This window comes from Onychostruthus taczanowskii, unplaced genomic scaffold (assembly GCF_017590055.1).
Source record: "Onychostruthus taczanowskii isolate IOZ18803 unplaced genomic scaffold, ASM1759005v1 scaffold113, whole genome shotgun sequence".
Classification (NCBI taxonomy): domain Eukaryota; kingdom Metazoa; phylum Chordata; class Aves; order Passeriformes; family Passeridae; genus Onychostruthus; species Onychostruthus taczanowskii.
Genome location: NW_024497963.1, coordinates 472,747 through 486,906, shown reverse-complemented (window position 1 = coordinate 486,906; position 14,160 = coordinate 472,747). Strand labels below are relative to the sequence as shown.

The window sequence follows — 14,160 nt, the reverse complement described above, 5'->3', positions numbered from 1 at the left end:
GGAGCCCCAGCCATGCTTTCCTTTAGCTCCCACTGCATGCCCAGCGGTGCTCCGGACCGTGGGCCACCTGTCAGGGCCCCCATCCTGGAAACGCTTGCCGTGGACCTGGGTGGTGCTACTGGCACTGGCAAGGCTGGCTGTTTGTTCTCCTACACTTGCTTTACCTCAGGAGAGTCCTGCGTGGCGCTGGGGAGGGAGGCTATTCTCAGGATGCTCACGGCACATTCTTCCCACGGGAAACCAAACGAGCGCTCAGGGTTATTTGCAGGATTGGAGCTGTGGCTTCAGTAAGGCTGGACAGGATTACCCAAGAAAGATCACTCTTTCTGTATGCTCCTCATATTTCTCCATTGGGACAGGCCTTGCACACCCACCACTCACTAAGTCTGCATTTTCTGCTGTAGCACTAGAACCCCGTATGTGGCTCACCCTGGCCGAGCACCCCAGCACTGATATTTACACACTTAATCCACCCACACTGCTCATTTTCAACCCAGTGCCATCCACAAAAATTTCTACTGGACTTTAATAGTGACAGAGGAGAAACAGCTCCCACATTCCCAAGGTATTTTCTGTGACAGAGGAAACAAGTCTACTGCCCCCCTTATACCTGCCTGACCATACATGGCACTGTTCTAATGCCTTAAAAGCTGGGATTTTTAATAAGTATCATTTACAAGGCCAACAAGCAGCTCTGTAGAGTTTTCCTCTCAAAGCATCAAACAGCTGTGTATTGCATGAGTGATCTTTGTTCTACCAAAAGGTACAACAGTTTCTCAGAGTTTTCTTGAATTAATCAACAAAATGACTCAAAACTGCACTAATGGTTAACAGCTTTTTTTTTATTAGCAACACTGAGATAAGTTATTGAAGCATTTTAGTATTGTTTTACATTCCATTCAGAAGTGACCTAACTTGTAACTCCATATACATTTAAAGATATAGTTTGACACTTATTCAGAAAGCAACAATTATTAAAACTTACATACCTTCATTACCAGGAAACCTTAATATATTTTCTAATTACTTCCAACAATACTCTATTCCAAAGCACATGATAACCCACTAGAAGTTTACACATTTCACTTCAATCACAGGTTTTATATTGTGGATGTCAGAGTGCTGTTCATTGAATTTTACTGTCTTTCTTGGTTAATATTGGAAAACCTGGCACAATATATTAAGCTAGAAATATTGCTTAAAGAATATGAAAAAAGATAACTACAGTACTTTTTCCTGCTAAAGCATTACAAAATACAGGACCATTAAAAACTCAAATAGAAATGACAATAAATAACCTTAAAAATGTTAAGAGAATTTTCACTCATACTAAAGTCCATTCCCTAAGCTTGCCAAACACATAAATAACAGAACATATTCAGGACCTCTATTTTTGTACTATTATGATGGTTTGTTATATATTGTGGATGTATTGTGTATACATATATTAATGCTTACACTTAAGGTATATATTTTTTTCTTTGCTGATACAATTAATAAGCCTCAGGTAATTATTTATCCCTGGCACTACAGGCATCTAGATAGGTGGGAGCAAAACTCAGAAATTCCAGATATGCAATACTGTGCATAACAAGATCATCTCTGCATAAAGATATCCTAGGTTCCTTAGATTACAAAGATGAATTTGGTTATTTATTCCTGAAAGCCTGTAACATAAAATTATAATTGCTGTCAAATTAATTGTTTAAAATTGGCCTCATAATAGGTATTAATCGTACACTTAGTTTTGACTTACAAGAATGTCTAAATTGCTCATGTTTATGAGTAGTTATAGGAAATACTAGACCTCAGACACAAGAATGTATATTCCTGAACCAAAACACAAACCAGAGCATTGTCTCACTTTGGAAAGACCTGGAAACATCTCTATGCCTCTGCCTAATCCTAAATTATAATTTAAATTTGACCTGGATATGACAAAAACAATAAGAATATATTGCTTGGGAGATGAAACTTAGAGCAAAAATCATACAGCTCTAAGCTTACATCATTATTTTGTCTCTGCAAAGAAAAGAAAAGCCTTTCTGTGCTAGGGATTTGCCTTGGTGCGGCTGGCCACTGATGTCTGAAATCAAGGCACATACCAAGGCCTCCTTTTGCAAACACAATCCCCCTTTCAGATGTGGTGCTAGGAGGGACTGAATGCCTCCAGTCTCTCCGGCAATAGGAGGTACTCAGCACTGAGCTGGATCAGATACTTTAGGGGTTAATTTCCAGAAACATAAATGGAATGGGAATGTCACACCACAGTATGAAGAATGGTAAGAACTAAAAGTTTTCAACAGTAAACAAAATGGTGATACTGAACTTGTCACCTGACCGATTTCTGATACAACAAAATACAATCAAATTAAATTACAGAAAAACAGCAATGAAATTTAAAGTCAAATAAACATAGGACCTGATTCTGCAATCCTTAGTCATGTAAGTAGCGCTACTCATCAGGAATGAGGGATGCAAGACTGGGCCCTTAGCTTCTGCTTAGGAAGTCAATGTTGATTCAGACAGTATCTCTTCTAGCCAAAAATATGCAGCAAAAGGAAAGTAACATAAACAAGGCTAAATGTCAACAGTGTTTGCAGACTTACAGACACCATCCATTTGTTTGTACTGAAATGACTAGCGAACCATTTGGCAAATACAATGCTATTCACAGACCAGCCCTTTTATCCAGCAACACAAACTTCACTGGATCACTGGCATTCCCAGTTAATTAAAAAAAGGAAGCAAGCCATATGAGTTTGGTTTGATATTGCCATGCAAATGGCACTGTGACATCCAGAAGTGTGTCTGAAACCCAGGCGGGGGCCGAGGTGCTGATCTCCTGTTCAGAGACTCTGTTTGTACTCTAAAAGCTGGCCTTGGACCTTCTAACTGAAACTAAGAAACCTCTTCAAAAGCACGATAATGGGATAAAGAAAAGCCTGCTGTAAAACTTCCATATCATTTCATTCTGCCTTGAAGAATATTCTGGTTACTCCTCCAACTGCAGATCAGGACAAAGCGTTCCTTAAGTGCGTTACATGATATTGTAAATGGGCAGTGCTACAATTTGCTGCAGTAGGATGACCTTCCATTGCTCAGAGCTATCCTAGAGCTTGGATATATCAGGCCTTTTGCTTCTTAATACAGATTTTGTAATTTAAAAGTTCTGCAATAAGGATTCAGGTGAAGCCATCACAAATAATTAAAAATCTTTTTCCGTGTTTCACGTGTTGGTGGTAGTTCTGACGGGGTTAGCATTATGATCTTTTTGGTTTTGACACCTGTGGCAATAAGCAATTTACAATAACTAAATTCACTATTTAAACATTGGGGTAGAGAACTATAATTATGTGACAATAAAGCTGTAATAATCTGCCACAATTGATCTTCCCCTTGCCCAGCCCTCTTGTCTGCGCTGCAGTTCCACATTTGGAAAGTATTTCAGAAAGTTACAATGCTGAATATTTTAATAATTCTGTGCAATGCTAAAAGCTTTCTGCTGCAAAGAAAACTGAAATTGCTCAGCCCTTTGCAGGATCAGAACTCCAAAGCTGCTCCCATTTATCAGAGGGGCCCTGCCCTGTTTTCATACAGTGAAAGAAGTGATATGGGGTGGAGCCTGTGCAGGAGAAAACAGCACTAATTGCAGAGGAAAGCAAGCATGAATGGAAGCAAATTAGATTTAGAGACAACATGGAACTAATACTTTTGGACATCATTAAGTGTGGATTCCATAGCACTAACCCATTAAGCAGCCAGCTAACGCCCAGGACTATATCTGGCCAGTAGCTCTGTAGCCCATCAGCTCTCCTTCGAAAACCTAAGTACTTCCCAAGTAGCAGATGCAAGTAGGGAAATTTTACCATCTTGGTCACAAAGCAGAGAAATTTAAAGGGGAGGAGAGAGAGAAGGGATAGTGTCTTGTCATAAACGGCCTTTTGCACAAATCACAAGTAAATTGAGGTATTGGAACAAAAGGTAGAACATTATTGTGATGCAACTACATGAGTGTGGGAAGACAAGCAGAAAAAGAGAAGAGCATAAATGGAAAGGAAAACAGATCTTTCAAAACTTAAATACAAAATAGATCCAGAACCTCCAAGCTTAACTTGTCAAATCAGCAAGAGCTGTGAAAGCAGAGTACACAGATGCTCAAGACAGCTACCAAGCCACGGGCCTTGGGTCTCCCCTCCCCATTGGGCTACTTGGTGCCAATCAGCGAGGAAAGACCTGTCATCTCCTTAGGAACTGAGTGCCAGCAACATTAACAAGATCCACTCCTAGGCAGAATCACCTGAGACTCCAGAACCAAGTACAGTTCAGGAGTAACTCTAAGATTATCTATGCTCTTTTTTTCTTTCTGTTCATTCTGTTGTATAAGGAGAAATATTACAAAAATTCGTGATTTTTTTTCTCAGTAGCATTTTGACATGAAAATTTCTTTATTATGCAGTAATTATGGTTCTTTCCTAATTGTGTCTTTCAACCCTGCAGCCTGAAGCATGATAGGAGCATAAATGAATTATGTGTACATCATCAGTCTCTCTCATTCTCCATGACAGGGAAACTGAGGACTGCTTCCACATGTGCAGTGACTTTCTGAAACAACAATTTGAGTTTCTGGCATTCTCCTCTAGATACAAAACTTTTTTTGTGCCAAGATTTTTGCTTAAAAACTGACCTAGTATCTTAGGGTAAAATCTGCCATCTAAAAATGATCCACATGGATTGCTGAATACCCCAGCTTGTTTTTAGGCAGCCAGAAATTCAACTCAATTAGTGTAGCCAGCCAAAGAAGCAATCTCAGCTTACTGAAGCTGAAATATTTTATTTCAATTTTATTTCCTCTGTATTCTGACTATAGAAAGAGCACTATGTCTTGCTCTCTGAGTGTGCAAGGACTGTTATCAAATGCATCAATGTTTTCTCTTGAGATGTCAACAACACACATCACTGGCTGTAAAAAGAAACACAAATGCATGGAGTCTCCCCAAACACAAAAGGAACATGAGAATCATGCCCTGAAATCAGATGCTGGAGGTGTGTCTCAAGTTTTCTGATATCCCAGGCAGGGGGAGAGACAAAGAGAACCACGACTTTGGTCATGGGCTTCGTGCAGGAGGAAAGGAAGGAAGGCTAATAAATGAACGGGGTGCTCCTGATTGCTAATCTGCAAGTGCAGAAACATCAGGTGGGATTCCCCACACTAGCATGCACAGATGGAGTGTGATTTCACAGCAAAAATGTCACTGAGAAAATGAAAACTCCCCCAAAACCACTACTTTCAAGTGGGTGATGACCAAGCCAACCAAACAAAAAAAAGAGCTACTGACACGGGGCTTGTTCATACTCATCCACTTTTCTGTGAGATATTGAGGAAAATGAAATCATGTATTTAAATAATCAACCTTTTTACTTATGTTCTTCAAACACCAATAGAATGACAGAAAAGAATTTTAAAAAGCTATTTTTGGAGGGGGGAGACAGAAGGACTCAACAGCATTTTCAATTTTAAAAAGGCTTAAAAAGTAGAACAGAGAAGCTTCTGTTGTTTCTTTTTTTCCTTCATACTTCAAGTCAAATCCATTATCACTGGGCAGAGCTTGTGAAAGGGATATGGTCTTTAAAATCATATAAACTCAAGCTATCATAAAATGTCTGTTGAATTGATTGGAAGATGAAACAAAAAACTAATGGAAGTAACATGACCTCATTTCAATAATAATATTAGAGGGTTTTTTCCGTTGTTGTTTTAAAAATTTTTTGCCTGTGAAAAGGTATAAAGATATTTTGCACAAAGCAGCTAATCCTGGTTTTCTAATTTTTTTTAACTTCTTTGTTTAGACAGTAATTTCTTTGCTGTATTTTTTTTCTTTTTTTTTTGCTAATTGATTTTACTCCACAAATGGAAAAAAATCCAGGTAGGATTTTACCTGCTGTAAATTAAATAAACTATTTACTTTTTTCAATAAGGTAAATGCTGATTTTGAAGAACCTGGAAATATTTCCAACTACCTAAATTGCTTCTTAATCCACTAAGACACCGAAGTTTACAAGTAAGGCCACATGGATACTTGAGCAGATATTGGTTAAATGACAGATATGGGCAGAAAATGACAATATTGTGAAGTCACAACGCTCTAAGGATACAAGTGAGATAAAATTCGTGTGTGGGTATCAGACTTTTTTTTATCAGATCAACTAATACACATGGAACAGCAGGGAGGGGCCTGGAGAGGGTTTTGAGCATCTACACTGCCAGTAAAATCAGACAAGCTCCCCCTAACCTTAGGTTAACCAGGGGAGCCACTCTTAAGTGCTTGCAGATAAGGGTTTCATTTTAAATTGTCAGGCTTTAAAACTGTTGATAACGTTTTCTTTTCTTTTCTTTTTTCTTTTTTTAACTTGAATATATTTCATTATGTATGTTCAGCTCTGACAATGAGTTTTCTGATTGGTTTGAAGGTTAAGTGAAATGAACATTACTGAAGTTTTTGTGTCCTTTGCTTACTCTGCTTTTTAAAGTGATACTGTTTTCAAAGGATTTACACTCTAAAATCTCTTTCAAACAAACACTAATGCTGACAAAATAGGAGCTAAATAATAAAAACAAAATCCTCAATATCATTTGTTCCAAATAGATTTAACTTTAATTCTTGTAAATATGAGGTGTGTGATATGAGGAAGTAAAACTGCAGTTTTGTAAATCAGAGACTAGAAAGGGTAAAAGGTGGTTTTATTTGTTTGGAGTATTTTATTTTAATTACCTGGAGGCATACTCTTAATCAGGCAAATCACAATTTACACAACTGCTAGTTAGAATAGTGAAAATGGTCAAGGGCAAGTACTGCATGTGTGCCATTGAACCAAACCAGCAAATTATAATTAAAAAAAAGAAAAAAAAACAGGGAGGGAAAGAAAATAAAAGAAAGAAAAAATAACAGCTATTCAACACAGGTAGACACATTTCACGGACTTGGCCTTTGATTTCATTAATGTTGTGGTAATTGAACACACCCAATCCAAAGAAAGAAAGGGGTGAAAAAAAAAGAAGAGAGAAAGCAAGGTTTGCTTGGCAAAGCATCCAGTGTTTTTCATGGGTTTTTATATCAAAATACTGAAAAGTTTGCAAGTTACCATGTGTATTTTTAAAAACTTTTTCCTCCTTTGAGTATGCTAAAGCAGTAAGTATCCCCTTCCGATGCCACTAGCACAGATAGTCTATATTGCTGCTACTCTAGTTTAAAAAGCAGGTTCTTTCTAAAATCCTGTGTAAGTATGCATGCAGCACTGCTGATTTCAATGGAGTAGACCACATATAGGACACGAATTTGGCCCACAGGGTTTAACATTTAAAAAAATGTATTACTAACAAACATGACTAAGTATATTTAAAGAGCAGCTTCATATTTCTGCACAAGTGTTTTCTGAAATGGTCTAAAAGAAGGTCTAAAACTTACCACACAAGTCAGGTCTCTTGATACATCCACTAGTTGCTGTGCTACTTGCAAGTCCATTAAAGGCTGCTAAGCCATCAGAGCTGTAAGCTCTTAGGACTGACAACATGTTCATCTGCTTCTCCAGGACCTGCGGACCCTGAACTTGTTCGGGTTTCATCACTTCTTGTGCAGTTTCGTGTGAGGAGAGAAGATTCTGACCGTGCCACTGCTTTTCTGAAGCTTGTGGCAGTGGTGATACGAGCCCTTGTGTGGGTTGTGAGGTGACTGCACTTTGTATATTGTCGCCTCCTTCGCTGCTTTCTTTATTTAGGGCAGACAACTGCTTATTCATAATATCTGGTTCTGTGTCAATGTCCTCATCTTCAATGTTTTCTTCCTTGGAAGATTCCATATCCTCAGATGAAGCTATGTCAGAAAGGTCATCAATAGCACTTTTATTTACAGAGTCAGAGAGCAGAATATTTGGGTCATCTTCAGATTGTGTTTTTATTTCAGATTCATTACTGGTGCAAGAATTTTGTGTTCCCGTGCCAATAACGCCAGGATAAACACCGAACTGCTTATAGAAGTCTGTTGTAAAATTACAAAAAGTGGATTCCATGTGGCTGGGCCAGGCAGCGCTCTTTTGCTCTCCCAGGGTCTCTTTATTTTGTCCTTGGGTCATTTTCTCAGAAGCTGTGTCCAGCTGGCTCAGCATGTTTGAAACTCCTGCCTCCTTGCTGGACTGCACAGAGGAGGGGAGCAAGCTCACTTTGTTCACTGAGGCTGAAACCTCCCTAGACTGCTCTTTGCTGTTGCCTATGATGTTGTCTTTACGTTTAGCCTTGCCCAAGTGATTGGCTTGGAGGTGCAGAGCCATTAGCTCCATGGATGAAGTTGTAAAGGAACAAAATAAGCAGCCATGCCAAGCAATGTTGTCTTGTACAGTGACAGAGGAACCTGGCAGGGAGGCTGCATCGGGCCTTACCGACAAGTCCAGAGGTTCGTATTGCGACTTCTCTGTTTTCCGCTGTGAGGACTTGCTATTTATCTTCTCCTCACCACTGTCTGAGCCCAGAGCTTTTGCTGAAAGTGGATCTGAGAGAGCTTTATCCTTCATTTCTTTTTCTTTCTTCAAAGAATTTAGGACAAAGCTGTCCATGAAAGCTTGCAAAGACCCTTGAAAGTTCACACCATTCCCGACCATGTTCTGGTAAGCACGGCCGAGTTCAGAGAAGTGCGTTCCTTTGGAAGATATGTCTGAACCCTTCAGATTTTCTGAAGATCCTTCAGATGACATGCCAACTGCTTGTCCTTGCTGATCTCCAGAAGACAGCATTCCTGACGTCCACTGCTGTGAGACCATGCCACTTCGGAAGTCGATACCAGGAAGTCCCTTGAAAGCTCCTCTCAGTATGTCTGGTCTGATAAACACAGAACTTTTACTGGGTGTCTCATCCTTGTGTTCCTGACTTGCACTCTGCCCAGAGAGTGGTCCTGCTCCATTCTGTCGCTCCCGATGGTGTCGTTCCAGGTGGTATTTGAGGGATGCAGACTGAGTGCCAGCATAGTCACAATGTGGACACTTGTAGGGCTTCTCACCTACAGGTGTGGACAAAGAGGAAAATATAAAGAGAGTTAACTGTACTTTGGGCTACGGATGAGTGGAGAAATTAAAAAATCAGCATTAGCTGCTTACAAACAAAAAGATCTTGGTACTAATAATTAATTTCTTAAAAAGAAACACCTTTAATCGAAGACTAATTCTTAAACGGCGTATTTCTAAAATGGGTTTCTAGAATGGGGGGTATTCAGGAACGACATGGTATCTACACACAATTAGCCATCCTTTTCTTAATCTAACATGTAGAAAACTGTTGTAGAATTAAAAGCTATGATTATGAAAATGAAGCATAACAATTTCAACCACAGTAATCATTAAAAGTACAAGTTTAAAAAAAAGGGAGACAAAGAATGTAACAAATGGATGGTTGCAATATTTTGTGTATACAATTGCTCTAAAATTTGTTTAAATTATACACATGGAAACCATTTTTAAACCTAAAAATTTTATGGCACTGTTACGCAAGACTGAAATGAATGATTTAAGTCTTGCTCTGCAGTAAATCATGGATATAATTAGCAAATGGCATACTGCACAAGTAATTTATCATTATTTGGAGGGCACCATTCCAGAAGGATTCAAAGATCTGCAGACCTACTGCATTGTTTCTAAATAAAGAACTATAAATACAGATTCTATAAAATATTAATATCATTACACTACATAATGATTGCAGCATATAAGAGCATATAGTTAAAATAAAAAGTAGTCTGTAAAAAAGAAATTGAGTAATAAAAAGTACAAAATATATTTAGTTTCTGTATTTGAAATTAGTATTATCTACTGGTTTTTGCAGTCCTTTAATTTTGTACTAATGACATTTCTAAGGCTCAAGCAGTAAAATGTGTAATTTACCTACCATAAGCACTTTTCTAGGTTTGGCTTGAATAGAGTTTTGAAAGATATAAGACGATTTCCGTAAATTAAGTAAATATTTGAAGCCCACACTAAACTTTTATTGTTCTTCCTATACTTTCAAAGAGGCAGAAGATTTTACTCATATAATAAATATTCACATATAGTCATAAAGATGTATCTGAAAAGAATGTACATCTAAGCAAAGGTATCTCTAAATTTCTGCAGAGCATTGTTAGCAATACAGAGTGCTTTTAAAAGAAAAAGTACGGAAATCCTCTCTAAAAGAGACAGAAATCTGAAAGACCTGCAAGCTGTCAATACTGGCAATTGTTTCTGTGAGGGAGCTCTGCAAGAAGAAACTGTTTTTTCTAGGTAGCTTTTTTTTCCCTAAGTGATACAAAAGACAAAGGCAAGCCTCTCCAAATGGTATAATGGAAACATTTGTTTTGAAAACTTCCTCCACAGTAAAAATGCTGTATAATATTATGTAGATCACCAAACCAGCTGGAAAGTTATCCGCTTTCAAATAACCTCAAAATCTGCTAAAAACAAAACTGAAAAGCTTTCAAACTTCTGTTATTTAAGCTAGAGGCTCAATTGAAGGGCTGGTAAATACTTGGGAAGCTGCTCCTCTCAATAATGGCAGGAATTTACTGATGAGAGGCAAGCCCAGAACACTCCCATGGCCATGGAGGGCTGCACGAGAGCTCCCTGACATGAACAGGGGCTGGATCCGTGCTGCAGTCCAGCCAGGGCTGGAGCACCTTACCAGCAGTGGAAATTCTAAATCCATAATGTAATCCTAAAGCTAAATGGTGAGACATGAGTGCTTGGTATCAAACCACGTCAATCGACCTTTTTAGAGGAGAAAAGCGCAGAACCTCAAACAAGAGGTTCTCTGCAGAGGGTGAGGTAGTAATTAGCATGGTTCATGCTTTAGGCCTCGGTCCACACAGCTCAACAGAAGAAATCAGATTTAAACATTGCAATGAAATTTCTGAGTCTTTCCCAATCACCTAATTAAGCTCTGAGCTTCACCGACGAGGAGCAGGGGCTGTGTTTAGTAGGAGCTGTGCAAAAACAAACAGTTCCTACTGAGCCACAAACCTGAGAGAGAACGCGCCTGTCTGGGCCTCCCTGGTCCCAGGTGGGCACCTGAGCACGTACACACCCATCACAGGCTTTTGAGAGAGGGAAAAGAGGACAGAAGACACTGGCTGTGTATGTGTTTGCATTTCTGCAGGGCTATTTGGGAGTGTGCAAACTCTGACAGCTGTGATGCCAGTCAGAACAGGGCCAGACAGCGATGCTGGGTTTACAGCATCACTGTAGTATTTTTGGAGCTGCTTTCAGTTCTGATGTTTGTCCCACCAGTTACGGTAAGCAGTCACTAGTGACTTCTGACACAACTTAAGTATTTCAGGTGTTGCCTAAGACATAATGAGACTGGCGAAAAGTACCAGACTCCACAGGGTTAAATGTTCTCACTTTTGAATTTTCACTCCTCTTAATTGAAAAGCTCTTCCTCAGCATCCCCTATGCCTTCACGGAAATCTTTAACACAATTATATTGAGCACTTCCTTTCATTCTAAGGATAGTTCAGTGTGTTTGCATTGCACATCAAGTGGCACCATCTAAAAGTGTGTCCCAGCATTGCAGGCACTACATCAACTGCTGGAGAACTATTGCAGGGAGAAGGAGAAAATTGTAATATAGTCTGTACTGATGTTGCTAAAAACATGCAGAAACTGCTTAAAGCAGTATGCACGTGTAAGAATGGGTACAAGTTTAAAAATGTTAACTGGAGAAAATTCTATCTCTGTTTTGTACTTCTAAAGTACATTCAGTCTAAAGCCCTGGGCACAACATACTCTTATTCTGAATTGCTAAGCCTTGAAGTCATTCCATTTTCTGCTCTAAGGCCTCTCCACAGAGTGAGCTTCCTTTCAGCAGAGGAGATCTGCACACAGCTCACCACCAATGCCATGAGCACTGGACTGAAAGAAGACACTGACTGAGACAGTGTGATAAAAAGTTCAGATCTCTCCCAGCCTTGGTGTGCTGCCTCTGTGGTGCTCTCACCCCTCACATGGCTAGAAATGAGATCTAAAGCTGAAGGTCTGAAATGGAACTCAACATGAAGCAACACACTGTGCCACCTTTGCAATACAGGACTGGCCAAACAGCATTGTTCAAAGGGAGCTGTTCAAAACCTCGCTGTTCTCTGCCAGATCCAAACACTGGCACTGGTTAGTTTATTTCAAAGCAGTCTTAAATGCTGCTATTACAAGGGCAGGCATTGGGAAAAGGGAGTAGGATGGAGTCAATCATCTTTGAATCTTTTTAATTTAGTCTGTCAGTATTTCCTAAATTCAGTAATTGTGCAGTTATTTAGATGCTACTTCATCCATTCCAATTAATAACCAGCTACACCCTGTGTAAGACCCTGTACAAATGACAAAACAGGGTTATAAGCTGCTGGGGGAAAAATCCCAGTCTATCCTCAAACGAAGCCAGTTTCAATGTAAGACCCAAAGGACCACTAATTTTCAGATTCTATCAGCAAATGCAGTAGTACATGTCCAAAGAACACTGCAGGGGACAAGGGAGGTATGCTATGATTCTTTTTAGAAGACAACCTGTTTGTGTCTCATACTTTGAGGAAAGGTTTTAGAGAATTCATCCTAGTGTAATGACTACCCTGGTATTATTGCCAAGAGCAGTGTCTGGATGAGTTATTTAACACTTAATATCAGTTCACATAAATTAACGTTGCCATGTAGGAGTGAGGGAACATGACTTTTTCAAAATAATCTTCTGCATTTCATATCCAAGAGTCATTTTTCACTGTTCACAAAGGCAATGGCCACCCTGAATTTGCTAATTCTCTAGCCCTGTTTGCATGCCTGCCAACTTTTTTACAAGGGAGGAGGGTGAGAGAATATTCCAGCATGTACAACTAACAAAACAAAAAAAAAGCTTCCAGGGAGTACCTTATCTGGGCAGCATAATCACAGTTCTGATCTACCTACTGTTTTGGTTTACAAGATACAAGATATCTCAGAGGAACTATTTTATATCAGGATAAAGTAAAGCAATAAAAATTCAATACTGCTTGTAAAATCTTCACAAAATCTTAGTAGATAACTGGAAACAGACATATTGGCCAGTAGAAGCAGGTCCATTTGTACAGCAGGTTTATAAACCACCCAGCTGTATGACCTATGCAGGAGATCCCCAGTCCTGCTCAGAACACAATCTGACCCTACTGGTCAGGGGAGCCATCTGCTACGGGCTGTGCAAGGAGACCACAGCCAGATTATAACTAGATTTACAGATTTTAAAGCCAGAAGGGACAATTATGATCATCTAGTCTTATCTGTTCTACAACACTAGCCAAAGATCTTCACACGATAATTCCAGCATCCGAGTGTAAATACGTTTTGAAATAAAACTTAGTTGCTATAGTTTAAACAAATTATGTTTCAACAATAGCAGTGAATAAGACTCCAACATGTCCCTAGGTAAACTGTTTGACTGATTAAGTACTTTTACTGCTCAAAATGTGTGCCTTATTTCTAGCTTTAATTTGTCCAGTGTTTGCTTCCTACTACTGAACATTGCCACATTTTTCCCTTTTAGATTTATCAGAATTTTTTAAATTTAAAAAGTCTATTTCCTGAGGAAGGTATTTGCAGACAGCAAAACAATCACTTCTTCAACTTCTCTCATCCTTGAGTGGAACATCCTTCCCAATTTTTCAGTGTCCTTTTAAATTATGGGTACCCACTAAAGCTTTGATGAAATTTCAACTTGATAGCAATTTTATACAGTCCAAGACTGTGTTTACATCCATAGATTTAGCAATCAACTAACAGCTCATATTCTGCTGCTTCTCTACCACAGTCCCAGGCCCAGTTCATCACCGCCTCTAGTATTTTTTCCTTTACATGTTGCTGATTTAAAATTCATATTGTTGAAAAGAGCCCACTTGACTAAGTGACTAATCAGTGCCTCCCCATGATTTTTAGCATCTTACCATTTTTGTGCCATTGGTAAATTTTATCAACAGTGATTTTTATATAGTCTTCCAAATAATGACAAAATACCAAATAGATGGAGCTGAAAGCACTGCTGTGGAACTGAGAGTTTATGTGCCATTTCATCTCTGCATACTGATTTTGGGGGGATTTTTTTTTTTTTTTTTTTTTTTTTTTTTTTTTTTTTTGGGG

The 14,160-nt window shown here is 39.0% G+C and overlaps 1 protein-coding gene across 1 annotated transcript in view; it reads right to left on the bottom strand.

Annotated features, from left to right (window-relative positions):
- Positions 1 to 824: 824 nt before the first annotated feature.
- The window catches only part of ZNF536 (zinc finger protein 536), a 228,594-nt gene continuing 215,258 nt past the window's right edge, over positions 825 to 14,160 (bottom strand). The window contains exons 9-10 of the mRNA XM_041426520.1: positions 7,467 to 9,047; positions 825 to 3,287 (exon numbers count right to left, since the gene is read on the bottom strand). Coding sequence (XP_041282454.1) covers positions 3,199 to 3,287; positions 7,467 to 9,047 — 1,670 coding nt within the window. The 3' untranslated portion in view covers positions 825 to 3,198. The remainder of the gene's footprint in view (positions 3,288 to 7,466; positions 9,048 to 14,160) is intronic.